Source organism: Coptis chinensis, chromosome 8, assembly GCF_015680905.1.
Source record: "Coptis chinensis isolate HL-2020 chromosome 8, ASM1568090v1, whole genome shotgun sequence".
Classification (NCBI taxonomy): domain Eukaryota; kingdom Viridiplantae; phylum Streptophyta; class Magnoliopsida; order Ranunculales; family Ranunculaceae; genus Coptis; species Coptis chinensis.
In genome coordinates, this window is record NC_141463.1 from 96,741,664 (window position 1) to 96,756,878 (window position 15,215).

General features: G+C 34.8%; 1 protein-coding gene, 1 long non-coding RNA gene and 1 pseudogene across 3 annotated transcripts in view; 1 reads left to right on the forward strand and 2 right to left on the reverse strand.

Annotated features, from left to right (window-relative positions):
• The window catches only part of LOC147484804 (uncharacterized), a 99,447-nt gene that overhangs the window by 20,856 nt on the left and 63,376 nt on the right, over positions 1-15,215 (reverse strand). The gene's annotated exons all lie outside the window — the stretch shown is intronic.
• LOC147484807 (uncharacterized) lies at positions 230-2,101 on the forward strand (annotated as a pseudogene).
• On the reverse strand, positions 2,515-10,022 carry LOC147484808 (beta-glucosidase 13-like). The gene is made up of 13 exons (XM_086576392.1): positions 9,759-10,022; positions 9,571-9,640; positions 7,856-7,914; positions 7,664-7,739; positions 6,952-7,029; positions 6,774-6,861; positions 5,296-5,548; positions 4,809-4,924; positions 4,282-4,499; positions 4,132-4,163; positions 3,938-4,040; positions 3,697-3,805; positions 2,515-2,853 (listed from the first exon to the last, which is right to left on the reverse strand). The coding sequence occupies exons 1-13, from the start codon at positions 9,912-9,914 to the stop codon at positions 2,664-2,666; spliced, it is 1,548 nt and encodes a 515-aa protein (XP_086432518.1). The 5' UTR covers positions 9,915-10,022; the 3' UTR covers positions 2,515-2,663.

Sequence of the window (15,215 nt, forward strand, 5' to 3'; positions counted from 1 at the left end):
TGTAGTTTATGTTAGAGTATTAGATTGTCATTTAATTTTTGGTCTTATTTAATTAGTTGAATATTATTGTAGTTATTATTGTGATTTTATTTATTTTTTTAGTATAGAGCAAACTAATGATTACGAAATTATTATAATTAATCTTAGGTAAGAATGTCTAAACATCAAGCTCGTAAGAAAATGAAAACCATGTTTTCCTTCTTTAAACCCAAAGAAGCCACCCCGGGAAATGATGTAACTTCTACATCTAGTCTTGATATTTCAAGACTTGATAGAGATGGCCAATCTCCTTCACAAGTTGTTGAAATTGAGCAAGTTCAACCTTCTCCTTAAGCCCAAAGAGTTAGTGTTGAAGAAGTTGACTTCACACCTTTATTTGAACGTGATCCGGGTAAACGTACTCCAATATATAATTACCCGTTTAATCAACAAGATAATGTTCGACGAGCTTTTCTTGGAAAGGGGCGTTGGCTACTTGAACTCAGTGAGAAAGAGTATCCATCCACCATATTCGGAAAGCAAACTCGCCGGTTTAACTCCTCTTGGTTCACACTTTTTCCTTGGCTAGAGTACTCACTCCATACGGATAGAGCTTATTGTTTTCCATGTTTTATATTTGAAACAAATCCACCAAAGCGTCCTACATTCACTGTTGAAGGTTTTAAATGTTGGAAGAAGATTAATAATGGAAAGAAGTGTTCCTTTTTGCAACATGAAGGAAGTTCATGCTCACCTCATAGGTCGGCAATGATAGCTTGTGAAAATTTTATGAATCCTTCTCGACATATAGATAATGTGTTAAATACATTATCTAAAGAAGATGTTGTTAAGAACCGTTTTAGTCAAAGCTATTCTTCAGTGTATTTAATTTCTTGCACTACAAGGGATTTATTTTAGAGGCCATGACGAGTCCAAAAAGTAAAAAAATTGTGGAAATTTCAAGGGAGTGTTGGGATTTGCAGCGATGTTGAATGACAAGGCTACAGAATTATTAAAAAATGCTCCGAGAAATGCCACATATACCTCACATTCAATTCAAAAAACACTTTTGCATATCTATGCCGATAAAGTGAAAAAAAGAATTCGTGAAGAAATTGGTGATGCAAAATTTTGTGTCCTTGTTGATGAAGCACAAGATAATTCAAACAAGGAACAAATGGCAATTGTCATAAGATTTGTTGATAGAAGTGGTTTTGTTAGAGAGCATTTTCTTGGTATTGTTGGTGTTAAAGACACTTGCGCTTTAACTTTGAAAGAAGCTATATGCAATATCCTTGCTCGCCATAATTTGCATATTATAAATATGAGAGGTCAAGGTTATGATGGTGCTAGCAATATGCGTAGTCAATGGAATATATTATAGGCATTGTTTCTAAAGGAGTGTTCATATGCATATTATGTGCATTGCTTTGCACATCATCTACAACTTGCTCTAGTTGCGGCTTCTAAAGATGTTTCTAATGTTTGGTTGTTTTTTTCCAAGTTGGCTTCCATTGTTAATCTTCATGTTGTGCCTAAGCGTAAACAGGAGTTCGAAGATTCTCGGAAAAATGAAATTGATAAGCTGGTAGCTAGTGGTGAACTTGTTACTGGAAAAGGAGCGAATCAAGTTTCTACTTTGCAAAGAGTAAGGGATACTAGATGGAGTTCTCATTTTGCTTCAGTTTGTAGCCTAAAAGAGATGTTTGATTCAATTTGTATAGTTTTTGAAAGCGTCATGAAGAACGGGTCAAACAACTCTATGCGTGGGGAAGCTAAAGGTGCTATTCTTACAATGAAAAGTTTTAAGTTTGTCTTTCTTTTTCATTTATTGCATAAGACTATGGGAATTACTAATGTCTTGTGTAAAACCCTGCAAGAAAAGTTCCAAGACATTTTAAATGCTATTAGCTTAGTCTCCAGTATGAAAACACTTCTTCAAGAATTAAGAGGATTTTCTTGGGACGCTTTCCTTAGCGATGTGATTTTGTTTTGCAAAAAACATGACATTGTATGTCTGATATGGGTGCTCGACACATGGCGGGTACAGATTGTTCTTGCCAGTAGAAAGATTACATTTCAGTTGAGCATCACTACCGCGTCGAGTTATTTAATGATGTAATAGATTACCAGTTGGTGGAATTAAAGAACATATTTCCAGAAGAAACAATAGAGCTTCTTTATCTTAATTCCGCTTTGGATCCGAAAGATGCTTTTAAGTCTTTCTGCATTGATGACATTTGTAAACTCGCAAAAAAGTTTTATTGTGAAGACTTAACAAAGCAAGAGATACATCATTTGAGAAGTCAACTACAACATTACAAACTTGATGTGCTCAAGCATCCTCTTTTTCAAAAATTGTCTACCATCTCCAAATTATGCATGTGTGTCTCTGGCGCTGTGTTCCCAGTGTTGTTATATTTATCGGGTGGGATTGTAGAGTTGTACTTTGTTTGTTTATGTACTACTTTCCTAATGATAGTAACAATAGCAACAAGGCTATATCCTTATCCAGAAAAGGAAAATTCAGGCATGTAAGCAGTAAATTGACTTATTTGTTGAGCAAGTGAATCACACACCTTCGTCCAAATTAAGTAGTACATTGTTTCTTATAATATATGAAACACACATTGTTTGACAATTTGAGAGAAAAGTAAAAGAATATACATTTAATTTTATATTAATCAAACATTACTATGTTTCTTCAGTGGAGGGGCTAGGAATTCCTTAAACCAAAGGGACGATAGCTTCGGGTATCTCGCCAAAGTTTTGTAGTCTACATAGTATAATCCAAATCGAATAGTGTAACCTGCTTCCCACTCAAAATTGTCCAGAAGTGACCAAGCAAAGTATCCTCTTAAATCCACACCTTCACTGTAAGAAACAATGTTTAAGCAAAGCTTGATTAGCAAAAGGATGAGTAGATTTTAACATAAAATGAACGCAATATATTTTAATGCTATATATGCTGGTGAACAAGTTTCATAGAGTGAAATACCCCACTCTAAATGAAGCAATATGTTGGTGATGCCATTGAGTTCCATCACTTTCCTTTTCTACATGTACATGCATGTTTAATTTTCATTTCGGGAGACCACTATAATGTAAGGTGAGCTTGCGTCTTATTCCCGTGTTAGATTGAGACTACAACTCAAATCTAATTGGCCATGAATGGAGTGTACGTCCCCAACCCAAACCCCAGGCCGGATCTTGTTATGGCGCAAGGCTCTATGTGTCCAATATGGAACCTTGGAACCATAAATCTAAACAAGCCTCGTCCTGAGAACTTGAACCAAACACGCGTGCCATTTGTTGAGTGATGTGGAGTACATGCGCCATTGCGTCCGACACAGTAGCATGATCTGATATTATCATACTAGTACTAGGGTGAGTATGGAACATCTAACACAAAACAAGAAGAGACGCGCGTAGAGTGGCCTAGGGCCATAAACTTTGGGGTATTCAAAGAAGCAAAATGGCCACCAACCCATGCTATCAGTCAAGATAAAGGATCCTTGCAAGTTACATTACAATGCAAAATTGCATTCTAATTTCCCACCATGTAGGTTTCGAGATGCAGGGAAAGTGAAGAATATAGACATACAATACATTACATTGGTTAAATTTGAATATGTCATGCTTAGACTTGAGAGCCAGTCAAAATTGAACTTGATTTGTTTTGAAATTTTAATATCCTTTATCCAATCTAAAACTCACTTGATAGCTCTCAGCGCAAAGGAAAGATGGTCATGGTGGTAGTCTCTCCTCATATTGTCTACCAATGCTTCCTCAAGAGATAATGCTTTGTTATCGACCTCAGATATACCTGAAACAAAGCTCCAAAATTTTATGCTTAATTCATTACCGAGCTAGCTACAAGTGACCTACATTTGTTAAACCATCATCAAATCATAAATACAAGTTAAGATGGAAAATAATCTTAATTAGTTGATCATACCATTTTCAGTTATGTAGATGGTAGGATTGTTATATCTTTGCCTGATATAAAGTAAGAGATCTAGAATCCCTCTTGGATACACATATAACCAGGAAGAACCAGCCTGTAAGATGATTTAGCATGATTAGTATATCATATAAAGTTGAAATGATGCATGATACTATGTTTAGTGAGGTTCGTCATAAACTTCTTACCACTGGGCCAAGTGGAATTCCGTTTCTCACGTCTGCCAAAAAAAAGGTATATTGTCTCATCAAATCATATGAACTAAAAACATCATATTTCACACTAAGAATAATCAAGTTCATGGTGTGGAATGTCAAGGGACTCATGAAGTATCTTACAGCTGAGATTAGCATAAGAATCTGTAAGTACGCTTGCTGGGATATCACTACAACAGGGAACATTTTTTGCATATCGTGTCGTATAATAGTTCAATCCGATGAAGTCATACGATCCTTTAACCATTTCAGATTGCCTTTTGGAGAATCTCGGTAATCGTCTTCCAACAAGTAACCTCATGCTCTTTGGATATTCGCCACGGGTCAATGGATCCAAAAACCTACATAAAAAGAGTGACAAAATTGGAGTGGACCTATATATTTTTACTATTTTAAAAATTCCACCTCCATCTACAGTACTACAATAGTATATTTATAATAATAAAAATGTGACCTTTGGTCACTTTTTCTGTGACTGTTTTGCCCCTATAGTTTTGTTCTAATTAAGAGTTTATCCCCAACAAATACTAGCACTTACACCATACTAGTAAATATATATATGTGACCGATTACTCTTGACTGTTTTTTTTATAAACTCCTCTGCAACAAAAAAATAGTTGCTATTTGAACAGTCATGCAAAAACACTTACCATCCAAGCATGAAATCAATGGCCCGTTGAGCAGCATCTATGTCATCACTAGTTTCAGAAATAGGGAGCATCCAATGAGAAATTAGTGTTATTCCAATCTTTCCCTTTTGCACATCCTGCACGTACAACTTCAACGCATTAGATTTTTCGAAATCATGTATCTTACTATCTTGCTGTATGATTGCTTAAATGTATGTACGCCAGTATGCTTAAGAATGTCCTTGGTTACATTCAGGAAAGGATTAATTTAGCAAGCTCATTGTGCTCCAGCAATTATCCAACTTCTAAGTCTAGAAAAACAACAACATGGCTCACTAAGTTGTTTTATTGGGCTTACTGAGTCCAACTCAGGGCATACAACCATACTTATTCGATCCATAACGAATTAACGATACAATAAGAAGAGACCAAATACCCATCACATGATCAGCCCAAGTGATAAGAAACTGTTTGCATAAAAAATGCGATTTTGCACAACTAATTTCACCTGATACTTTTCTTTATATATTTTCACTGCAGCTGCATGAGCAAGAAGTAGGTTGTGAGCTACAATATATGGTTCTGTTGCAGAATTTCCTGCTTTGCAATTTCCAATTGGTGCAGAACATCGACCAGGGGCATGCGTGCCTGAGCTGTAACCATGTTCGCTGAAGCTCCAAGGCTCATTTAAGGTAATCCAGTGCTTTACCCGATCACCAAATTCCTTATAACATAGCTCTGCATAATTTTGGAAATCAAGCCTGTATATGCATACAAACATGCTTAGAGAATTGGACTGAAGCCGTGTTACGGTCAATACGAGCAACTACCATCAATGTTTTGAAAACCGAATTAGTGATCGAACCGATTTTCGATTTTTTGTTGAAATGGTTCAATCAGGTTCGATTTGGTCAGACCAATTAATGTTTACTTAGCAAAATTTTTAATAATTACAATAATAAAATGAATAAATACATATTTAATTCAATATTAATTGTACAAGAAACACATAATAGCATGTTGGTTCGGAACTTGGACTATCTTGTTTAGGTGTTATGTTCAACTCCCCACATTATGATGAGCTAAAATTAAAACTCGTGCTCGTTTAGCTCAAATAACATCTTTGTAGTGTAAAATAACCAGGCTGCTTAGGCTCGGCTCTTAAAGCTCGTGTAATAAATGAGTCGAACTTGAGCATAATAAAGCTCGGCTCATTTAGCTCAAATTCTACCCTTCTCGCCTAGGCCTAAGTCGTTTAAAAAATTGGTGGACCGATTAGGCAGGTCTAGACGGACTGTTTAGGTGGGCTAGCCGGACTAATCGGTCTCTAGGCGGTCTAGTCAAGCTTTATTTTTTTTTTGAATGATTAAATGTTACAAATTAAATACCCATGTAGGCTTAAGATTTGAATGAGTTTAAAAGACACCCAATATAAATTATATGTCACTATAAAAAAGAATATGTTTTTATATGAAGTCGATCTTCTTAAACTATTACGCCTTTTTGTAATAAGTATATTTGTTTATGTTTATTTTTTGAGTTATGGTAAATGATTTTTTTCATTTCTAGTAATATATGTATGTATTTTATAAGATATATTAGGAAAAAAACCGCCTAACGCCTAGCCGGTATAGTCACTGCCTCCTAGGCACTCTCCTGACATTTTTTTAGAACATCGGCAACTTCGGAGACTGTTTTGGGCTTATATATGAGAAGCCCAGAAGTGCCCAAACAAAACTTCTATTCTTTGATGAACGGGTCAATTTTCTCAATAGAAGACAATTGAAAAATTAAACATATTGCAAATGAAATTTTTTCAAATAGGAAATCAGTCAAATCACTAATAAATTATGGAAAATCTTGAGACAAAAACCCTGGACCCCCAATGTTTAAAGTTTAAAGAGGGTATATTAAAACCCAAGGTTAACAAAATAAAATCATAAGAAACTTGTTACGACTAAAAAACATAATGAGAATGTCACTTACGCAATACGTGAACTTAGAAAGCCCCCATATTCATCGTCAAGGTGTTGTGGTACATCCCAGTGAAACAGAGTCACGTAGGGCTGCAAACCTGCCCCATCACGAACAATGTTACTCAAAGTAGCAGATGATAAGATTTAGAGGAGAGTGAAATATTAACAAGGGACATTAAATTATTTACCCTTAGATAGGAGCTCGTTAATGAGGTTGTTGTAATGTTGTATTGCTTTTTGGTTAATTCCTCCACTTAGCTTTCCATCTAAAAAAATTTAAATCATTTCACCAATAAATCAGCAATTATTCATTAAATAGCAATATGGCTTGGATGGTTATACAATAAATGTTATTAAATTGTTATTATTTATCAAGTTACTGAAGTGGGCAAGTGGCCAAGTCCAAACCAACTAAATAGGTAACATCGCATCGGATTAGAATTTTAGGACCTCTTTACCCAAAAAAAAAGAATTTTAGGACCTTCAAAGAAAATATTTGTAACCTAATTGTTTTTCGGTTTTCTCAAGTATCTAAGGAAATTACCGTGTTAGGCGGGGAAAAAAAATAAAATGTATTAACTGAAGATTAAAATAACAAAGTTTTTACATTAAGCTAGTTTGGCAAGGAACCACAACCACCTATGATCAACTAAGCTTTATATTAGATTTCGGTGGGTAACCATCACAATTACAGGGTAGATGTTTCCCCTTTTTGGAAACCATGCCTTTTATCACTGAAGTAGGTTGGGTAGTTGAGTAAGACCAAGTTGCAATACTTGTAAGTCACTAAAAGTCAGTAAGTTGATTGTCAAACATCCAATGCCCCAATATGATGGAAAACATTGCACGCTTGTTTGAGACCAATACTTGTTATCAAGGAAATAATTAAAGATTGCTTACTAGGTAATACTCTTGACCATGAGATGGAGAATCTGTAAGCATCCATGCCCATGTCCTTCATAAGCGCTACGTCTTCCTACAAAGAGTACGTACGTAGGCAATGAATAAGTCAAATATCAATTACGAAATCGATTAAAATGATTGGAATGAGCAGGAATGCAGGATAGCTCATGCCATATCTTTAATATGTACCTTGTATCGATGAAATTGATCATCGGCTACTTTCCCATCACTGCCGTCTGCTATTTTCTCTGTATTGCCATATAAAAAATAAATAAATACTCAAAATCAATAAAAAGGAAAGGGCGTAGTTTAGTTTTTTCCTAATGGATCATTTCGTTCTAGGATTAATTGAGGTTATACACTTGCTAAGATTGATAACGGATCAGTAAAATATTGTGCCTTGTGGAAAAGCAACCAGATAATGTTGCAGTTTTAATAATTATATAAGATTGGAACTTCCAAGCCAAAAGGTTATAATCACAATAAAATTACTGCTATTACTGATTTACTGATTCTCTTTTTTGATAAATTATTGTTTTTATATTTGGGCACCTTGGTAGTTGGTATACTTACAGAAAATCAAGTTTTGATTAAAATAAAATAAAACAGTCTATATGTATATATTCTACATTTTTGCGAAGCCCACAAGTTCGGCCCTGCTACTGTTTCATATGTAGGCACTAAGCAAGTCCTACAAAATGGTATAATGACGATAGTACAAAATATCTCGATATATCACGATATTTGAGAATATTTATCTAAATTTTAAAAAAAAGATATATAAATATCACGATATGTTTAGAGATATATACGATTGCAAATATCGATGATATTTAAACGATATTTGCGATATTTGCTATATTTTGGAATATTTGGAGATATTTGGCGATATTTTGTGTATATAACAATTTTATTTAATATTTACCATTATATTTCAAATAAATATAAATAATGTATCATGATATATCAAGAAATATTCACAATATCTACAATATTTATCGATATTTTGGATATATCTACGATATTTACATGTGAAACAATGTCAAATATTTTCAAAGAAGAAGATATATCTACGATACATATCCAGAAATTGAATATCGATAAACATCTATATTCTGATATTTTGTAATATGATAATGACTATAATCTAAAATGTTTAAATAAAATAATATTACAAAATATAACGTCCAAATTCCAGTAAAGTACATGTCTTAAAGATTTGTTGTTTTCCGTGTACTTATCTTGGAAAGCAAGTCTTAGACACATGATAATGGTCAGGAAGCAGGTGGCAACATCAAACAGATAGTCTATGTTACCGTTTAACGTCCAAGTCTCACTTGCGTGGTAATCAATGAAGAGTACGATGGACATATTGAACGACTCAACGACGACCTAGAAACCAGCCTCTAATAAGTCCGGCAAAAATCCAAAACTCCTCAGTAAAAAATTTGTCTTAATTGGTAAAAATGGAATTTTCAGGTCCGTCGTTGGTAGACATTATTAACTTCATTACCTTCTAAAGTTATGATGATATAGGCATATATCAGTAGTGATGGTCATCTTTCTGATAACAAAAGTTTCCGGCCGCCTTCTCTTTGACATAGTCACCAACCTCAAGTTCCAAGGCCCAAATTGACACCAAAGAAATTTTCTCACCGATATCATTCTTCAATTCATTATTTTTATGTACATACGTAGACTGAAAATAAGCATGTTTAATTTTGTATTGAACTTTACAGCGAAGTTCAAGCTGAAAATCTACAAATGAATGCTAGTATACATATATAAGAAATCATATATATGCACACACATGAACAGTTAATTAGACCACGGGCGACCGAGCTCACATGTACGAAAAGGTTTGTATTGCTTTGGAAAAAGTAGCATGCATCTTCGATCGTTACCTGGTTGTTCACGAGTGAAGGTATCCCAGTTACTCGGTCCTCTACCATCTTCATTATATGCACCTTCATACTATATATCACCAACAAGAAGGAAATACAGATGAAAAACACAAGTTATTAAGACATATAAATGGTACAACAACATGCATACGAACATTCTAAGTGAACATATAAATTAGATAATCTACCTGGTAAGAAGCAGAAGCTGTCCCGAACGTAAAATTTTTCGGGAAAATACTTCGATTGAATGTAGAGGAATTATAATCTGCTTTTTCATTGACAAATATTGTGTTAAGCATTACAAAAAGGTCTAAAACCAAATGAACTATCTTTGCGATACCCATGACTGAGGTTGGGTCCTAAACGCTACATGTTCGGACATATATATAGAGTTCCATCCCAATTTCCCCCATTAAAAAAATTCCCAACATTATCCATTAGAAAAACATACTTACGTGTTGGTGGAGAGGGTGCTGACTGTTATTTCAGTTAGATTACCTCGTTCCAAACATCAAATTGACCATATTAATTAATACGTACGTAACTGTTTGTTGACCATAAGTGATAACTATAATACCTAGCTAGCAAATAAAAATATACATAACTGCTTGTAAAATTGTATTATAGCATAACGTAGAATATATATTAAGTTATCATAGCAATAGTGCTATCTCACTTGACAAATTTTAATTAGCCAGAAAATATAGACGCGGAAAATGGCAAATGAAGATAGCATATCAGCATATGCATGGGTTGTATTGCTATATCACTTATTCTTTTTGTTATTAGCTATTAATACCTAAATCAATTTATCAATATAAAATGTCATATTCAAACTCGATTGCAACGCGGAGAACAGATTTCGACCCAAAAAAACAACACGGAAAACAGATGAATGCAGTCAAAAGTTGAAAATAGGGGAGACTTAATTTGGGACTTTGGGTTAAAAATCTCATGCCGCGGCATAAGCGATTTGGCACATTTTCTATGACTAAACATATGATAGATAATACTACCACACGAGGAAGGATCTTAAGGGTTGAGGGTGATGTAGGGTTGTAATACTCGGTAAGGTGGGTCAACCCCACGGTCGATAGTGATGGATCGGGGTGGGTGGGATACAAATTCAATGGTTTTACGAAGGGTTGAAGGGTGGAAGTCCAGGGATACAAACTCGGTAGTTCCCGATTTTACTTTAAAGTGGGGGTCGATTGAAGTGTCATGTCTTTTTTACTCTACATTATATTCATCAAATTTACCGACTTTTACTGGACTTTAACACTACGGACGGGTTTACAAGTTCGGTCAGTCATTCAGTCGGGTGGAAAATTATCATTTTATTTTAAAAAAAATTTCAAAAAAAAAAAAAAAAAAAACTTTCAAATTCTGCAAGTAATATATTTCCAATTCACAACATAGAGAAAAAAAAATAAACAAAAATAAAAAAAACTTGAATTTGAACCCAAAACCATATTTGCAAATTTGAAACTTCTTTTTTCGTGATTTACCATTCATAAATTGATTATTTTCTATAGCATGATAAAATGAATATGGGAGCGGGGATCTATGATACAAAACAATAAAATATAAACTAAAAGAATTCGAAATTAATACAATGATGAATAATTCATCTTCTCAAAAATTTGAAAGTTGAATTTGAACTTTTGATATTTGCCCAATGTTCAAACTTGAATACTTGAAATTGATGTTGAACTCATAAGTTTGTGTTCATATCTCCCAAATTTCTACAAAAATTAAAAGAAAATATAAACAAAATACAAAAATATTAAACTTGAGTCTTGAAATTATGCTTGGTCGGGGATTGGGTTATTTTTGACATGTAATATTTGGGGTTTTGAACATGAATCTACACCCCATTTGGAAGAATCTATTTTCGAAGGAGTTTGATCGACTAGTCGGGTTTGAACATAGAATCTACACCCCAACGGAAGAATCTTATTTTTATGAGTTGGTGCAGATTTTATAATTTTTTTTTTTTTTTTTTTTTTTTTTTTTTGGTGGGGAGTTGAACCTAACACCTAAACATAAAACTCCAAACCAACATACTACTATGTATTTCCAAATTTATTTTGATATATAATACTAATTAATATTGAATTAAAACATCCATTTTATTATTGTAATTATTAAAAAGATAATAGATAATGGGTCAATAGTTTTTTCTTACACTCCTAATGCCGTGATGTTTGCAGTTTAGATTTGTTCTCAACTCCTAGAAGATCCTAAATCCTACTTGGACGTCAGAATGACTAAAACAATTACGCAACTTGTGACTGAGACTTTTTTAAGGTACCAGAAAACGCCAGTCATCGATCAACATCACGTTCTTTCAAAAAATAAAATAAAAAAATAGAAAAGAAAAACATCACGTTTTTAATTGGGAATATAAACGAGAAAAAATACAAAGGTACGGACGTACTATTGTCCCTCCAACAAATAACTGTTCGTGTGTCAATAAGTCGTAACCATAATAAACATGCGTGGCGGCTTTGGTGCATAGCTCTGATAGCTAGGAAGCTATGCCCCGTGGATCCCATTAGCACCAAATTCACCGACCATACAAACTGGCGATGCATTTGTGTGGTTTTATGACTTTTATCTATAAAATTTGTCACTTATTCCATGTGATTCTATATTCCATTCAAACACAAGAATTGTAACCAGCTACGTAGACAATTAATCGAAATGCTTTGGAACAATTCCATCAATCGAGATGCTGTTCGATCAAAGTCATAACTTATTATTTTATTAAAAATGTCATAACGTATTATCGAAGTATCTTCGGTTTTGAACTTACAGAAAAGCAAATATTCCACGCTCCTTCAAGGGGTCAAATATATACATGTTGATCGAGCAGGCCGGATGTGGCATTCTGATCCCGCCCACATATTAGATGAAGATGAATACGTATGGAAATATATACTTGTCCGATCTAAGTTTAAGTCTATCCTTCTTTAATATATATAACATATATATCCCTACAAGCTACTTCCGAAGCCATTTCAATTTTCATTAGGAAATCAACTTAAAAAAAATATATGTTATTGAACAGCCAAAAAATTATATCTATAAGATCATACTTAGTATGTTTGCTGATTTTGTGTTAGAAAAGGACTAAAATGTAGCTATTTAAGTTAACTAAAGTGCCAACTTTTTTTTTGCTGCTCATTAGACGAAAAGCTCCATTCATTTGGTAATCTCTAATGAAAATTGGGCTGATTTGTGGGTTTTTTAGGTGGAATAATTATTTAAAAAACAAAAAAAATCTATTTATATCTATCTCAACATCAATTAAATTGAGATTATTTTCTTGGTTTAATTGAAATGGAATTTATGGTTGTTCTAGATTTGTTGAAGTTCCAAGTGAAGTTAATTAACCAATGCCTTTTTGGCTGAACTTGTGAGAACAATCCATACCACATTTTTTATCGAATGGTTGCTGCAATTTGCTTGTTACATAAACTTGAATTTGGTTTCCACAACTTTTTTAGACTGGAGAAATTAAACAAATAAATTTGACACCAAGCTTTTGTTCAAAGCACGACCATAGTTCATAGTTAAAATCTCCATAAGAGGAACTAAAAGTATATATGGACAATTTATTGGGTGAAATGACAAACACGAATTAGGCGATGATAAGAGAATCTGTGACAGAAGATATAAGAGTAATCAAAATATTGCACTAGACACAGTAAGCCATAACCCAACCAACCATGACATAACTATCAAATTGAGAAACGGTAACAATAATTTCGAATCGAAATCCGATTGAGAGACGATAAGATTCAAGAGCCAATTTTAATTTTGACATAAATGGTCGACCAGACCCAGACATTGTCTTGCAATTTTGCAATTTTGACCAATGGTGCTGAAGGCATGAAGATGTGAAACACTCTTAGACTACGTAGGTAAGACATGAGTGCGTGGTATCAAGCTCGAGCGTAACATGGAATTATGGGAAACACGGCAATTATCGTGGGAATAGAACTGGCCATTGCTAAAGGATGGAGGAGCATTTGGATTGAGACGGACTCAGAGGCTTTTGAAAGTGGAACTGTCCCTTGGGAGATACAGGGAAGATAGATTTACTGCACTCAACAGTTACACAAGTGGAAGATCACTACCATTTGGAGAGAAGGAAACTTCACTGCAGATGCTCTTGCCAAAAGGGGAGCTGATCAACCGGTCAATGAAACCATCATCATTGAGGGGCGACATAACTGGCTGAGAAAATGGGAAGCTCCATATGAAGTTTTTCTTAGATTTTGTTAAAATAACACTATCATTATAACTAATGGATGTCGGGAGTTATATTTTGTGCTTGAACTAGGGGAGCAGCATGTTGCTCACCCTAGACCACTCCCTTCTGTACTTTCTTCTTCAGCTTTTGCTGAAAGACACTTTTTCTCCTAGAATCCTAAACATCAAGCACAATTTGAAAGTTCCAAGTCCAAATAGCTTTTTATTGCGTAACATGTATGCAACTCACAAACTGATCATTAGCATCATCAATTTTCAAAAGAAAGCTAAGGCATTTCATTTTGATTATAAATAGATCTTAATGCATTTGGGAATTCCATGCATAATGCATTCATTCTCTCATTCTCACACATAATGGCAGCTACAACACGTCAACACCCCTCTCAGTACGTGCTAATCTTACTTGTCTGCGTTTCTTCTTGCCCATGCATTATTATCCTCTCATGCAACATCAAAATCCTCTAAATCAACCGGTTTCTCATCACCCATAATTCACCGCAACTCTCCTCGCTCACCATTTTACAACCCAAGCTTAACAAGATCTGATCGAACTCAAGAATCAGTTCTTCCTACCTTTGCTCGATCCACGAAAGCATATTCAAGCTATCCTGTCAAACAAAGCTTCTTCTCCTAACTCCTTCAAAACTTCAGTGGGGTCGGCAGATTCAGAGTACTTAATGAAAAACTACATCGGTACACCACCAATGAGAACTTATGGGATACTAGACACAGGCAGTAGCCTTACTTGGCTCCAGTACTGTCTTCCATGAAAGCGCTGTTACAGCCAAACCAAAGCTGATCTTTTCGACTGGGCAAAATCGTCAAGCTATGAACCCTTGGAATTTAAGGATGCCCGCTGTTTGATGATTGATGTTCATGTACGTGCTGAGTGCTGACACAGAAAACCATTGCAAGTATGAAATGTCCTACGGAGACGGTTCTTATACGAAAGGGAGCATCGCACAAGAAGTTCTACAATTTGGTGATCGTGCGGAAGATGTTACAATGGACAACACTCTGATTATTGGTTGCGGCAATGAAAATATGGACACTTTTGTTGGTGAGGGCATTCCAGGACTGATTGGGCAGGGATAACACATCAATAGAGAGTGTCACAGTTGGAGACTCTCCTATTGTTCCGGCAGTTTCAATGGCAATGCAAAATTTGGCGACACGACGTCTGTAAGTGGTCTGAAACTCCATTCCACTTTGTCCAGCATCATCCATTTTACTTCTTAGATTTAGAAGGCTTAAGTGTTGGGAGCACAAGACTCTATCCCTAGTGACGCTTTTATTCTCAGACCTGGTAGAATTGGTGACAGTGGTCTCTTCATAGACGGAGGTACGACTTTTAGTATTTTTAC